General features: G+C 38.1%; 1 protein-coding gene across 1 annotated transcript in view; it reads left to right on the forward strand.

Annotated features, from left to right (window-relative positions):
• Positions 1–14,806, forward strand: part of niban2b (niban apoptosis regulator 2b) — a 32,723-nt gene that overhangs the window by 13,294 nt on the left and 4,623 nt on the right. Inside the window, exons 6-12 of the mRNA XM_059550812.1 lie at positions 5,769–5,884; positions 10,401–10,505; positions 10,649–10,811; positions 12,370–12,557; positions 12,660–12,815; positions 13,532–13,645; positions 13,750–13,857. Coding sequence (XP_059406795.1) covers positions 5,769–5,884; positions 10,401–10,505; positions 10,649–10,811; positions 12,370–12,557; positions 12,660–12,815; positions 13,532–13,645; positions 13,750–13,857 — 950 coding nt within the window. The remainder of the gene's footprint in view (positions 1–5,768; positions 5,885–10,400; positions 10,506–10,648; positions 10,812–12,369; positions 12,558–12,659; positions 12,816–13,531; positions 13,646–13,749; positions 13,858–14,806) is intronic.

The following is a 14,806-nucleotide window of genomic DNA, read 5'->3' on the forward strand; positions in this document are numbered from 1 at the left end:
AAAATAAAATGTCACACAGGAACTTTTGGGAATGTCATTTCGCTGTTTTCACTGTAAGTTATATGGAAATTCATAGTTTTTACTTCCACAAACAATAAAATAAACAGTAATGTACAGTAAAAGTAAATACAATGTGATTGTTAAACCATTTAGAATTTTTTCTTTACTGAATATGGTTAAGTTATATGGTTATAAGTTATTTTAACAGTTTTCACTGTAAATTCATAGTTTTTACTTCCACATACAATAAAATAAGCAGTAGTTTACAGTAAAAGTAGATATAGTGTTATTGTTAAACCATTTGGAGTTTTTCACTGAAAATGGTAATGTTCACTCTTTTCACTGTAAATTAAAAGGAAATTTTTACTTCCAAAAACAAGAAAAAAAGTTATTTTACAGTAAAAGTACGTATAATCTGATTGCTAAACCATTTTGAGTTTTTCATTGAATATGGTATTTAAAGTTGGCTTTTTTTTTTTTTTACTGTAGCATTTTTCTATAAAAATGATGGTCTGGTTTTTACACCAGTTTTTGCCGTGTTCGTTGGTTTTCAAAGGAAGCGTTGTTTTGGGGGTACCTATGGTATAGCCTATTCAGTAGGTGTGGGAGAGAGAAGACTAATAGAAATTCAGTCTAATTATACTTACGGTATTGAGTGTGAGGTGGTTCTCTGTGTCTCATAGGCATCTTACAATAGCTTCCACGGCTGCTAGAGCTGTTTTCTCTCCACTGTAGTCCAGATTCCAGAGTGGTCACAGCTGGGGCTGTCAACCCATAATTCAGTTTGGATGGGAGGCTGCCAAGAGGGAATGCACACTTGCGGTGAGGGCAGTAATGTCCCCTGGGGTATTAAGGCGGCCATCTGAAAGTGTGTGTGTGTGTGTGTGTGTTAGAGTTAGCCAAATCCCTGCTGCGTGTAAGTTCTGAATGCAAGCACATCTGCAGAGCCTTTTTCCCAAATAAGGGATGGTTCAGTTCTGGTTAAGTTCTTTGCTTTTCATTAGTCTGTTTAAGATGTTCCCTGACATATTTAACATATTTAAAATATGTTAGCCTGTCGTTTTCTATTTATTACAGACAATAATAGGAGTGGATAGGTGAAGCATGCAGTAAACCGTAGTGCTTAATTTCAGAAAGGTATCTAAACACCGTGCTCATTTCAGTATCTGTATTAAATAAACACTCTTTGTAATGTTATGTAACTTTGGTCTGATTCATTGGTTAAAAAGATGTTGTTTCTGTGAGTATGTATGTACCTGGTCACCATGGCAGTTTAAGGCAAGCCCTGCAGAAGGAGTGTAGGTTTAAGTAATTCGTAATGGGCTGTTATTCATAATTTGAACTCAAATGTGATTGCCCTTCCCTTTTACCTTTCAAAATCACACATTCATTATGTAAGTACTGTAATTATGTTAAGTACTGTCCTGGTACTGAGTCATAATTTTGTGAGCTTGTGAATGGCAGTGTTTCCTGCAACACTTTGAGCATTGCTGCTGTTAAATCTACTTCACCACACCAAAAATAATCTTATTTAATTCAAGTTGTGTATGTGAGCTTGCAGTTAATATTTTAATGTGAAAAGCTGATGACAAGAAGTCATGTCTTTTTATCGAGATGTTTGATTCACAACTAAATTAAATTTAGTTAACCCTCTACTGCACGCATTATTATGCAATCATGGAAAAAAATGTTACGGTTTTTTTTTATATATATAAAATAGACTCAAATTAACATATTTATATATTTTTTTTATTTTTTTTTATTTTTCGTGGGGTACTTTTGGGTGCGTTGCCATATGGCAACATTGTGCGACAATGGAACAGCCTGATGTGTTTTCTCCCGAAATTACATGAAATTCATAGATGATTACAGACCTGTCTTTTAGAAATGAAATAGTTTTTATTATTTAAAATGTTTTCAAGAACTTTGTGTACAAAATATGAAACTCATTTTCAAAGTATTATTTCAACAACATTTACAAAACATCTGACGCAAACTCATAAGAACTGTTCAAGTGAAACCACTCAATGTGAAACGATTATTTCAACAATATTTACAAAACATCTGACGCAAACTCATAAGAACTGTTCAAGTGAAACTACTCAATGTGAAACGATTATTTCAACAATATTTACAAAACATCTGACGCAAACTCATAAGAACTGTTCAAGTGAAACTACTCTATGTGAAACACCTTAAAGCAGTTGTTCTCTCCGTTAAGGCAGAGGTGCACCTTGCACTTAGAGCAAACCACTCTGACGATTCCCTTGCAGCCAGGACTCTTGCACCTTCCTTTTGGTGCACCCATCTCTGGCCAGTGATCAAAGCGGTCAAGTCGGATGCTGCTTGGTGGAAGGGGGGCAGTGGGTCCTTTGTGCTGCTTCTCTTCTATACGGACCTCCAAACTCTGAACAAAATAAGCATTTATATATTATACTTTTATACTTTACTTTTACTTTTATAAATATATACAAATATATATAAATATATGAGTAGAATACAACCATCCAACTATATCAGTGCATCCATACATTGTCATTCATACAAAGCTACTCTGCATTAGCATGGGCAAAATATTGTTCCATTACCGCACAATGTTGCCATATGGCAACATACCTATTTTATTGAATAAAAAGGTAATAGTAGTATCAAAACAATGTGACAATGATTGAAAAAAGATTAGAACTTACCCCAGATGCTTGATGTAATTTTTAAATTCTGAAGAAGTATGACAAATTGAGGAAAATCTTCACATATTCACGAGCACTCATCAAAAGTGTGTGAAAAGAATGACAGTGCAAGGGTGTGTAGTGTCATGTGATGTCATCAAAGCATATCATTGGTTACCACCAGGTTCTACCATGAATTTAAGACCAATCAGAGCTCATGTTTATTTTCAAATTTCAAGAAATGTCCAAAAAAAGGGTATGTTGCCATATGGCAACACCGTGCAGTAGAGGGTTAATTTAAGCCAGTTCTTTTTTTAGTAAATCAGAAACATGAAATGATTCATGGACAAATGACTCTGAGCCAGTCCTTTAAATGGTTCAAAACTCATTAGTTACTGGTTCAATCTGAAAAATCCACTGTGAATTAAAATGTTTAACCTGACTATCAATATAATATTTAAATGTATTTAAGTAGACGTATACTAATCTCTTTCTTTATTTGACATTATATTAAGTTTTTTTTATTTCTTGAGCACTGTGAATTTATTTGACGCAACATCTGCTGAGAATTAAGGCATCTAAACTGAAAACATGAGCCAGGCATATATCTTAGATATGGTTGTGGGTGAGCATTGTGTCAGAATTGTGTTGGTTCAAATTGCACTTCTCCATAAAGAGCTAAATGTGATGTGAAACTTAATATATTGTCTATAACAGCTCATCTGTGGCCTAAAATGTGCCAGGACATTAGGAACATGCAGTGATTCAAAAGGATGGTGCTATTTCTGTGACTGGATGCCCAGAGGAGTAAACCCAAGCGTGCATGAACAGAGGAAGATTAGGGCTGGATCCTGACAAGTCACAGCATGTTTTTGGAAGTGCATCATTTACATGTACAATATTTAAACCGCTTAATGCATGTCTAGTGTACTATACTAGATGTTGCAGTAAGTATCCTGGCTTACTGAGTTCAGCGGGCTCATGCTGTCATGAGCAATCTGTTTGTACTGGTGGCCCAGTAAAGTCTGGAATGCAATGGCAATTTAACCATGCTGTTCATAGTTTTGTTTGTCTGATTTTCCCTGTGTGATTTTTGGCAGGCAAGACAGGCTTTAAAAGGAATAGTTCACCCGAAAATGAAAGTTTGCTGAAATTTACTCCCCATCGGGTCATCCATGATGTAGACGAGTTTTTTCTTTTAGTTTTTTTGGAATAGCTCTAGAGAAATTTAGCATTACATGTCTTCATTGAGTTCTCGGATTGTGCAGTGTATGGGTGCCGTCAGAATGAGAGATAAAATCACAACAAATCCTCATGATTAAGTCCATCAGTTTATGTCTTATGGAGTGAAATAAAAAGTGAAAAAATGCTTTCTCTAGTGGAAAAATTGGCTCATCTGAAATCATTACAGATTAAGCACTTTTTTCTTACAAGCAAAATCAGTTCTAAATGAACATGTTGGTGGATTTGGATGTGACAGCACAACAGGGGAGGGAATTTTTTTTTACTGGAGGAAATGTTATTATGGATTATAGATTTTGGCCAGAAGTAACCCTTTAAGGTCAAAATTCCTTCACATGTCACAAACCTTACTTAATTCTGTTATTTATGATGAGATGGCCTACACAAAGTCCTACAGAGATTTATAATGTATATGGTGCATGTCAGCCTTGGGAGAAGGTTTTATTAGGCAACTAAACCGGTTTAGAGGCATGTTAATGAATTAAGTCCAGGTGGTTTAAAACCTCTCCGTTGTCCAGACACAAAGTTGCTCTTTGAAAGCCTATTGAATGTCATTTTAAAGGCCTTAGATTGACAACCTGACAAAAGCTACACAAATATGCAGAAACGTATTTAGAATAGTATTCAGAATAATTAGAATTCCTGTACAATGAGTATTTATGCACAGTTACATTTACGACTGAAAGGGTTTAAAATGTGAAACCTCAATGCTTAAACTTAGTCTAGTGTTATCCAACCTCATGTTGTGCAAGGTATTTATCAGCTCATTGGTGTCATAGGGTTATTGGAGCATGGTGTGTAAAGCTGTTTTTTTTCTTCTTCACCAAGGATCCTCATTTTTCTCTCATTGAACTTTTATCATCTGGTGTTTTTGGACTGACTTAAGTTCAGTTGTTTTTACAGTGACCGTGCCAGAATAAGCGACCCGTTACGCTTGTTCTATAGTTTTTGCATAACACTTCTCAGGTTATCCCCAGATGTTCATAAATATGTTCATAAATATTTTATTTTATTTTATTTCTGTGCCAGAATAAGTGAAGCCTAATATATGTTGTCTTGCTTTTGTTAACACCTCTCCAGTTCTTCTTTTGTGTTCGTGAATATACTTACAGTACCTATGTGCATTTATTTTATTATTTTACTTTGACTATGCCTGAGTGACCGACCCATAACTATTGTTTTCAAGTAACACTCTTTGGTTCTCTCTTTGCACGTGTTCATAATCATGCTTGCCCATGTGTGCATGCACTCACAAAAGCGTCAAGCTGTGCTGATGTGGAGTACCGGACTTCCTGCCTGTTCTCCTCCTGCCCCCCACACCCTGCCTGCTCAAACTTCCTCTCTTTGTAAGGGTTCAAGCAATCGTGCACATATACTGTATGTAAAGGAGGCTTTTACAATAAGTGTGTCATCATAACTGACATATAGATATGAAGCAGATTGTCAGAGCACCGAACTCGAGATGGCTTGTCTTCAAATTGTTCGATTCACACATCAAATACATCATTGCTCTAAGACTCATCGGTATACTGGGGTAACTATGGCATTGTTTAGGGAAATAACATGGTAGCCGATGAGGCAGTGCTTCCTGTTTACCACGGTGACCAAAGCAAATTGAAGTCTGATGTGCCTGTGAGTGTGTGTATATAAAGATGTGCCCTATTTCATTTTTTGTCACTTGGTCTTTTCACTTCTCTAAATCAAGAGGAACTGTGCCATGTTATGATGTCATTAGAAATTAATAACTTATGGTGTTTGATTCTTGATAATTTGTTAAAAATGAAAATGTTTGTTACTTGCTTGCATATGTTGAATATGATGATGATGATATTGATAAAGTCCTGTTCTCATGCTCAGGACTGCCTGAGGAATGTAAAGTTCAGACCCCCGCATTCACAGATGCAGTGCGACTCTATCGACAGGCACATGGTCACTATGGAACCTGGGACATGATGTGTGGGACGCCTCCACAGGTAAAACACATACTTTTATGCATCCTGGGAAGCTCTTGTTAGATTCTTTTTGTTAGGTTCTTAAGCACGTTTGAGTGTTTATTTATTTACCAAGAGTTTTAGGGCACGTTAAGGAATGCTCAAAAAACTATTCAGTTTATAGAAATCTCCTGTGATACCTGTTTGCATCTCTAGTGACCCTACATATGACAAATCTATGATCTTTTTTTTAAAGGCACTGCATAGGAAGGTGAAAGGAAATAACACAGTGATTGTTTTGGTTATAATAGAATACAGATGATGGTCCGAGTTAAATTGATTCACAGGAAGTGACCGGTTTCAAATCATGGTGTCCCTGTAGAAAAGTTATTTTGTGGTGTTAGAGAAAGAGAGGATGGTATTAATGGTAGGGGTTTATAGGTATCCATCCATCCAGTCATTGCAAATGAAATGCATATATTATGCTGGATTACCATTCATACAACTATGATATAGTGGAATCAGTGTAATTAGACCATGATTTACAGGGAAATTTTTTGTCATTGTGATCTCTGTAACAATTAAATCTTTTATACTACAGTATGCTATACTGTGGCTAATTAACCAGCTTTACCAGATAATTTAATAAAGAAGTATCTCGGAAGTACAAAGTAATAACTGTAGCATGCCAGTGTTTTATGGAATTACATTTAGTTCTATAATAATGAACGTAACTTTATAAAACTGAACGTAACTTTTTCAGAAACTATCAAACATATGCCATTACAAAAGAAGAAAAACACAATGAAAATGAAAAAAATTTACACAGTTGCACATATGTAACGTTCTTCAAATATGCTTCATTTTTGTTAATGTTTTTCAAAGATTCGTTTTCGCTGATCGTGGATTCTGAATGCATTGCCACAGATTTCGCTTTTGCTTCGCAGTTTTTCGTTTGGAGTTTTGACACAAACTTCTCGTGGGGGCGGGGTTAACAGTGATCTACTCTGATTGGATAGTGAGCTTTTGATGGACAGGTGCTCTCTAACTGGGAAGTACAGACGTCACTCAGTGGCGCGCACCGCACGTATTGAAAGCTCTCGCGGTGATTAAATCTGCTACCCCAAAAATTATTTTTCACAGACAAAGTTAGACATTTATTTTAAGCTGTACCCTTATTTTGGTCATGTCACTACACTCAGAAACTTTGGGATGATATTGGTGTGTTTGTCAAGTGTAAGAGTTTGCCAGGCTTCTCAGTACATATGAAAAACATTATATTTGGGTATTATGACTCTGACCCCACAAACGAAAATATCAGTTTTATTAAAAAAAAATTCCTAAACAAATTTCACATTCACAAATGCAAATTCTCCAACTGTAAACCTGTCTTCTCTGTTTTTCTAAAAGAAATGGAAAACTATTTGAATGTAATTTCAGTATCTACTAAAAAGAAAGCTATAAGGACTGTTAGAATTTGTTCCGCCTTTGATCATGTGTAATTTTGTTTAGATTTTGGCCCTCTTTCCTTTAGTTCTATTTTATTCTTTATTGTTTTTGTTTTTTTGTTTTTTTTTGTGGTTGATATTGTGTGATATATTTTTATACTTTTGTGTGTTTTTGTTCTCTGCATTAATAAAAAAAAAGAAAAAGAAAAAAAAGCTCCTGCGGTGATTTGTATGCAATAGGTCGTGCCTTGTATTATTAAATATGTAAATAATATTTGACCTTCGATCGTCTCAGTCTGTAAAGATGAGCTCACAGGATAGACATGGAGCAGCATCTTCTTCCTCCTCCGCTTGTTCTTCAAGGCAGCTTGAAGTAGTAAGCTTGTGTTACTGGAGTGACCAATAACATCGATACAAGTTTTTCATGTTACAGTGTGCAACAGTTGTTGCGGGTAATTATTGTCATACAGTAACACAGGCTTACTTCAAGCTGCCCTGAAAGACAACAGCTCATCTTTACAGACTGAGACGATCGGAGGTCAAATATTATTTACATATTTAGTAATACAAATCACCACGAGAGCTTTCCAATATGCGCGCCACTCTCTGGGCATCACTGAGTGATGTCTGTACTTCCCGGTCAGAGAGCACCTGTCCATCAAAAGCTCACTATCCAATTAGAGTAGATCACCGTTAACCCCGCCCCCACGAGAAGTTTGTGTCAAAACTCCAAACGAAAAACTGCGAAGCAAAAGCGAAATCTGTGGCAATGCATTCAGAATCCACGATCAGCGAAAACGAATCTTTGAAAAACATTAACAAAAATGAAATATATTTGAAGAGCCTGTTACATTTGTGCAACTGTGTTAATTTTTTTCATTTTCATTGTGTTTTTCTTCTTTTGTAATGGCATATTTTTGATAGTTTCTGAAAAAGTTACGTTCAGTTTTATAAAGTTTCGTTCATTTTTATTGAAGCAAATGTAATTCCATAGCGTTTAACCTGTGATCTTCCTGCCAGTATTACAGTAGTATTATTTTCCTTCTTAGCGAAGTTCTTTAATGCCATTGTTTTCTCTCTAGAATAGTGAAACCAATACAAAGAGGGACATCATGTGAAAGTCGTGGGAGTGTGTCCGCCTGTAACTTGTGACACTAAAACCATGTTCACAATATTTCTACAACCCGAATTCCGGAAAAGTTGGGACGTTTTTTAAATTTTAATAAAATGAAAACTAAAGGAATTTCAAATCACATGAGCCAATATTTTATTCACAATAGAACATAGATAACGTAGCAAATGTTTAAACTGAGAAATTTTACACTTTTATCCACTTAATTAGCTAATTTAAAATTTAATGCCTGCTACAGGTCTCAAAAAAGTTGGCACGGGGGCAACAAATGGCTAAAAAAGCAAGCAGTTTTGAAAAGATTCAGCTGGGAGAACATCTAGTGATTAATTAAGTTAATTGATATCAGGTCTGTAACATGATTAGCTATAAAAGCTTTGTCTTAGAGAAGCAGAGTCTCTCAGAAGTAAAGATGGGCAGAGGCTCTCCAATCTGTGAAAGACTGCGTAAAAAAATTGTGGAAAACATTAAAAACAATGTTCCTCAACGTCAAATTGCAAAGGCTTTGCAAATCTCATCATCTACAGTGCATAACATCATCAAAAGATTCAGAGAAACTGGAGAAATCTCTGTGCGTAAGGGACAAGGCCGGAGACCTTTATTGGATGCCCGTGGTCTTCGGGCTCTCAGACGACACTGCATCACTCATCGGCATGATTGTGTCAATGACATTACTAAATGGGCCCAGGAATACTTTCAGAAACCACTGTCGGTAAACACAATCCGCCGTGCCATCAGCAGATGCCAACTAAAGCTCTATCATGCAAAAAGGAAGCCATATGTGAACATGGTCCAGAAGCGCCGTCGTGTCCTGTGGGCCAAGGCTCATTTAAAATGGACTATTTCAAAGTGGAATAGTGTTTTATGGTCAGACGAGTCCAAATTTGACATTCTTGTTGGAAATCACGGACGCCGTGTCCTCTGGGCTAAAGAGGAGGGAGACCTTCCAGCATGTTATCAGCGTTCAGTTCAAAAGCCAGCATCTCTGATGGTATGGGGGTGCATAAGTGCATACGGTATGGGCAGCTTGCATGTTTTGGAAGGCTCTGTGAATGCTGAAAGGTATATAAAGGTTTTAGAGCAACATATGCTTCCCTCCAAACAACGTCTATTTCAGGGAAGGCCTTGTTTATTTCAGCAGGACAATGCAAAACCACATACTGCAGCTATAACAACAGCATGGCTTCGTCGTAGAAGAGTCCGGGTGCTAACCTGGCCTGCCTGCAGTCCAGATCTTTCACCTATAGAGAACATTTGGCGCATCATTAAACGAAAAATACGTCAAAGACGACTACGAACTCTTCAGCAGCTGGAAATCTATATAAGGCAAGAATGGGACCAAATTCCAACAGCAAAACTCCAGCAACTCATAGCCTCAATGCCCAGACGTCTTCAAACTGTTTTGAAAAGAAAAGGAGATGCTACACCATGGTAAACATGCCCCGTCCCAACTATTTTGAGACCTGTAGCAGATATCAAAATTGAAATGAGCTCATTTTGTGCATAAAATTGTAAACTTTCTCAGTTTAAACATTTGCTATGTTATCTATGTTCTATTGTGAATAAAATATTGGCTCATGTGATTTGAATGTCTTTTAGTTTTCATTTTATTAAAATTTAAAAAACGTCCCAACTTTTCCGGAATTCGGGTTGTAGTTGAATAATAGAGGTTAAGCCTACACAGGTTCATTTTTCTTCATTTTTACAATCCGGTAGGCTTTGAAAGGATGTCACATTAACTAGTTTAATGATATATGATCTGTGTCCTAACCAGTATGACAATAGTAAAATTGTAATGTGCTCAAGGTAAGCCAGGTTTCCTGTTATATCTTAAATGCATACCCTCCGGGCTTATATGATCAAAAAACACATGCAGTGTTTTAGAACTTAGATTTTTCAGAATTGATGTTGATTTTAATAAAGGCACATGTTAAAGTGGTGTTTTATCGTCACACATTCAGCTTTATAATTGTCTTCCCAGATCCTTGCCAATCTTGTCATGGACACCCTCCTCCCTGAGATGAGAGACCTCATTACCCCCAAACTAAAGGGCAAGATGCATGACAGACAGAGGAATTGGATGCTGGTACGTCACAGATTTTTGAATCTGTTTTTTTACAACAGTATAATATGTGGGTCAGAGCATTACTATGAAGGTGTGGCTGTAGCCCAAAAGCATTTCTAAAACAACCTGGATGTATTACAGTGGCTTCTTTCATTTTTGGCCAGATATCAGATGCAGTGTACGGACTGGTTCAGAGCCAGACTCAGACGCAGTATGAAGCAGTAGTGCAGAGCTGTGAAGCAGGTCGCCCCCCACTGGAAACCACCATCCGCACAGACATGGACCAGATCATCACTTCCAAAGAACATGTGACCAGCAAAATAAAAGGTAACTTTAACTGTCAATTTGTTCCTTCATTTAAAAGTGGCACAGGTGTCAAGTAGCTTATCTGGAATTTAAACTGCCAAACAGTTATCTGAGGAAACCTGACACTGGATCATATCAAGTTTCTAGTGATCCACTTTTAAGGAAAATTATTTACAAGGAATTGTGAAAGAAGGCGGATGACAGATGTCTCATTTTGACAGATTACCTTAAAGCGGTAGTTCACCCAAAAATGAAAATTTGATGTTTATCTGCTTTACCCCCAGGGCATCCAAGATGTAGGTGACTTTGTTTCTTCAGTAGAACAAGAAGTAGATTTTTTAGCTCAAACCGTTGCAGTCTATCATTCTTATAATGTAAGTGGATGGAAATCACGGCTAAAACATACAATAAAAAAAAAAACATACACAAACAAAATCAAATTTAACCCTGCAGCTCGTGATGATACATTGATGTGTAAAGATACGAAACGATCGGTCTGTGCAGGCAACTGAACAGTATTTCTATAGTTTTTTACCTCTGATTCACACAATGTCTGAACTGTTAGAACTCTTCTGTGCGTGTTCTCAGCAGCAGGTGCATGAGGCGTCGTCGTCGTCTTGCTTTATGGCAGATCGCTGACTTATAAGTGCATTACCACCACCTGTCTCACAAGTGGACGTTGACACTATCTACAATCTCAGGAGTGTCAGTGGTCCACTTGAGAGATAGGTAGTGGTAATGCACTCTGCAAACCGCCATAAAGCAAGAAGACGACGCCTCACACACCTGCTGCTGAGAACACGCACAGGAGGACGTGCTCAGGAGAGTTCAAAAAGTTTGGACATTGTGTGAATCAGAGGTAATAAACTATATAAATACTGTTCAGTGTTGTTCTGTTCTGTTTTTTAATTAAATGTTTTAGACGTGATTTTCATCCACTAACATTATAAGAATGACAGACTGAAACAGTTTGAGCTAAAAATCTTGGTTTGTGTTCTACTATAGAAACAAAGTCACCTACATCTTGGATGCCCTGGGGGTAAGCAGATAAACAACAATTTTCATTTTATGGTGACCTTATCTTCTATGAATGAGAAGAAAACATGATTTCAGAGGTGTTCACATGACACATCTTTTCCTGCTTATCCTTCCTGTCAATAATGTCAATATTAATTGTTTCTCCTAATTTTAATATTTATGTTATCATTTAGCACTAACATATTATGGCAAAGATTTAACCCTTTAAGAACACAATGTATTAAAGTTATGCGCATGCAGTGATGGCTGATATTTTTAATAAACATAATATAACATGTATTTTCTATTTATTAGATTTTATGCTGTGCTTCAATCACACTATAATGTTGTGATCCTTAAAATCACTGTAACCCACTTTAATTCTTTAATCTATCAAATAGCATTTTTGTTAGTTTCTTTTTAACAAGGTAATTTTAAGTGTAGTAATTATACTATATCTAATATAAAATAAATATTGGTTTATTGCCAGATTTTTAATATCAGTGCATCCCTAGCATTTTGTCATTTATACAACTGAATGGATTTTTTTGTTTGTCTGTAGCACTTGTGCTGCCCAAGGCAGAGAAGCTTCTGAAGGTGAGTATCCAGCCGTACATCAGCTCAATCCTGGATGCGCTGATGGAGCCCACCAGCAGAGGCTTCTTTGAGGTGAAAGACTTGTTCTTTAGAGAACTAGTAGACATGAGCAAGAACCTCCTCAATGACGGCAACAAGGAAAAACTTGGAGAGGTAACGGTCCCCCTCATGACATTTTATTACTCTTTCATTGCTAATAGGCTGCTTGAGCCATGACTTTGATAGACTTAATACCCTTTTGCCTTTGCTGTCCAGCACATGGAGAAGATCTCCATGCTAGCCTTCCATCCTGTAAAGATGCAGAGCTGCTATGAGAAGGTTGAGACTCTGAGTTTAGAGGGACTTCAGCAGCGCTTTGACGTTTCCAGCCCCTCCGTGTTTGTCCAAAGAGCCCAAATCCTAATGCGAGAGGTCAGTCATCTTTGAACCGAGAACAACAGCAAAACCACTAGTACTCTAAAACAGTACAAAGTACAGATATGTACCACACATCTGAGCTTTTTTTATTGCGTTTATGTGATCAGGATGCTTGTTAAACTGCAGCTGGTTTGAAGAAGTATACAAATGTCTCTGTTAACAGGGTATTATACCTTTGTGGGCAAAACAAGTGGTTTGTGTTTGCCTCTGTGCCACTTCGGGTTTGGTTTGTGGTTGTGGTGTGTATGAAACTGTATGTTAAACCTCATTTTGGTCACTAAATTACATAGCTACAGTTTTAAGACTAGCATATGACTGCTGATTGTGAGCCCAAGAAAGAAAGGTGTGTCTTTTATATAAAGTGCTAATCATGCTTTAGCACTTTATAGAAGATATCTTTACAACAGAGACAGATTTTCAAAGCACAGGGAGTGAAGAAACATGACTGAACATGCATTGTGAATTATCAACATAATGTGCTTCCACTAGTTCCCACCCTTTTGTGTGGTGAAATATGCCCCCATGTGGCAAGAATCATTAAAAGGTGTGGACACAGTCTCTATTGTCTATTTGTTTTCCATGAATCCTGTCACACTTGGCTAAAAGCTTAAACAAACCAAACTGACTTTTGGAAACTAGCACTGTCTACTCCAGACTGTAAATTGTAGTGTATTCTTGCCTTAAGGATATATCCATCTGTTTTCGTGCAGCAAATGGATGATGCGATGTACACATTTGAGCAGCTCCTGCACCAGAGTTTGGAGGGCCAGGAACAGGAGGATCTCTGCAAAACCATCCAGCGCTGCCAGGATCGTGTCATCAAGGTGAAACAGAACATCCATCGGCAGAATGTCCTATCTTTCTGAACCAGTAGGTTCTTGTTTAATGTTTATAAAATGTGTACCGGTTTTCAAACTTTTATGTCCAGAAATTTGACTACGACAGCAGCACAGTTCGTAAGAAGTTCTTCAGAGAGGCTCTTCTGCAGATTTTCATCCCTTACATGCTGAAACAGCTCTCACCATCATGCTCTGCTGTAAGTCTTTGCTCTGGTATAGCAATAATGCATTATCCAATCTAAAACTGCTCTGAAAATATTTAAAGTTATTCTTGTGGAAATTGCAGTAATTTGCAAGGGACAACTTCTCACTTTGAGCAGACGAATACGTGTCTCGTTTATTTCAAAGCAGAAAACAGAATACTCGAACAATGGCGCTAACCGGCGTGTTACGTCATCACGCATTCCGAACATTTAAAGGGACCATGATCCCTGAACAGTTATGCAGAACACATTGTACAGAACTACACTTAACAATGGTGAATTATGTCTGTCACATTCACTTCACACGACCCCCCAGAATTCACCATATCAGAAAAACCCAACTGTCAACGGGGGGGTGGGCGTATCAACCGGCCACAGCGACTGCGCTCTACCGGAGGTCGAGGAGACCCCACTGCAGCTGGTGTACCGTCATTACCCGGGAGAGGGGCATGGGGTGTGGGTGGCTTGGGTGGGGTGGGAGCACTGGGTGGGGGCAGAGCAGGAGGCCGTCCGCGCGTGCGACTGAGGGAGGCCGTGACAGGAAGTAGGAACAGGTGCAAAAAACCTCGCATTATCCTGTAGAGTAGACCGCTGGAGAGTGGCAGACCAGGGAACCGTGGTGCTAGGGACAAAATCCCCTGGTACTCGCAGCGGTTGCCTGTAAACAAGCTCCGCGGATGAGGACTGAAGGTCCTCCTTTGGCGCAGTCCTGATACCCAGCATCACCCACGGGAGCTTGTCGACCCAGTTGCTGTCTTTGAGGCTGGCATGCAGGGCAGCCTTCATCGATCTATGAAAACGCACAGAGTCCGTTAGCCTGCGGGTGATATGCAGTCGTGCGGTGGAGTCTCACTCCGAGGCTCTGTGCGACAGCGTCCAAAAGCTCGGACGTGAACTGTGCACCTCGGTCAGAGGAAATGTCCGAAGGGGTGCCGAAATGGGC

This window comes from Carassius carassius, chromosome 5 (genome assembly GCF_963082965.1).
Source record: "Carassius carassius chromosome 5, fCarCar2.1, whole genome shotgun sequence".
Taxonomy (NCBI): Eukaryota; Metazoa; Chordata; class Actinopteri; order Cypriniformes; family Cyprinidae; genus Carassius; species Carassius carassius.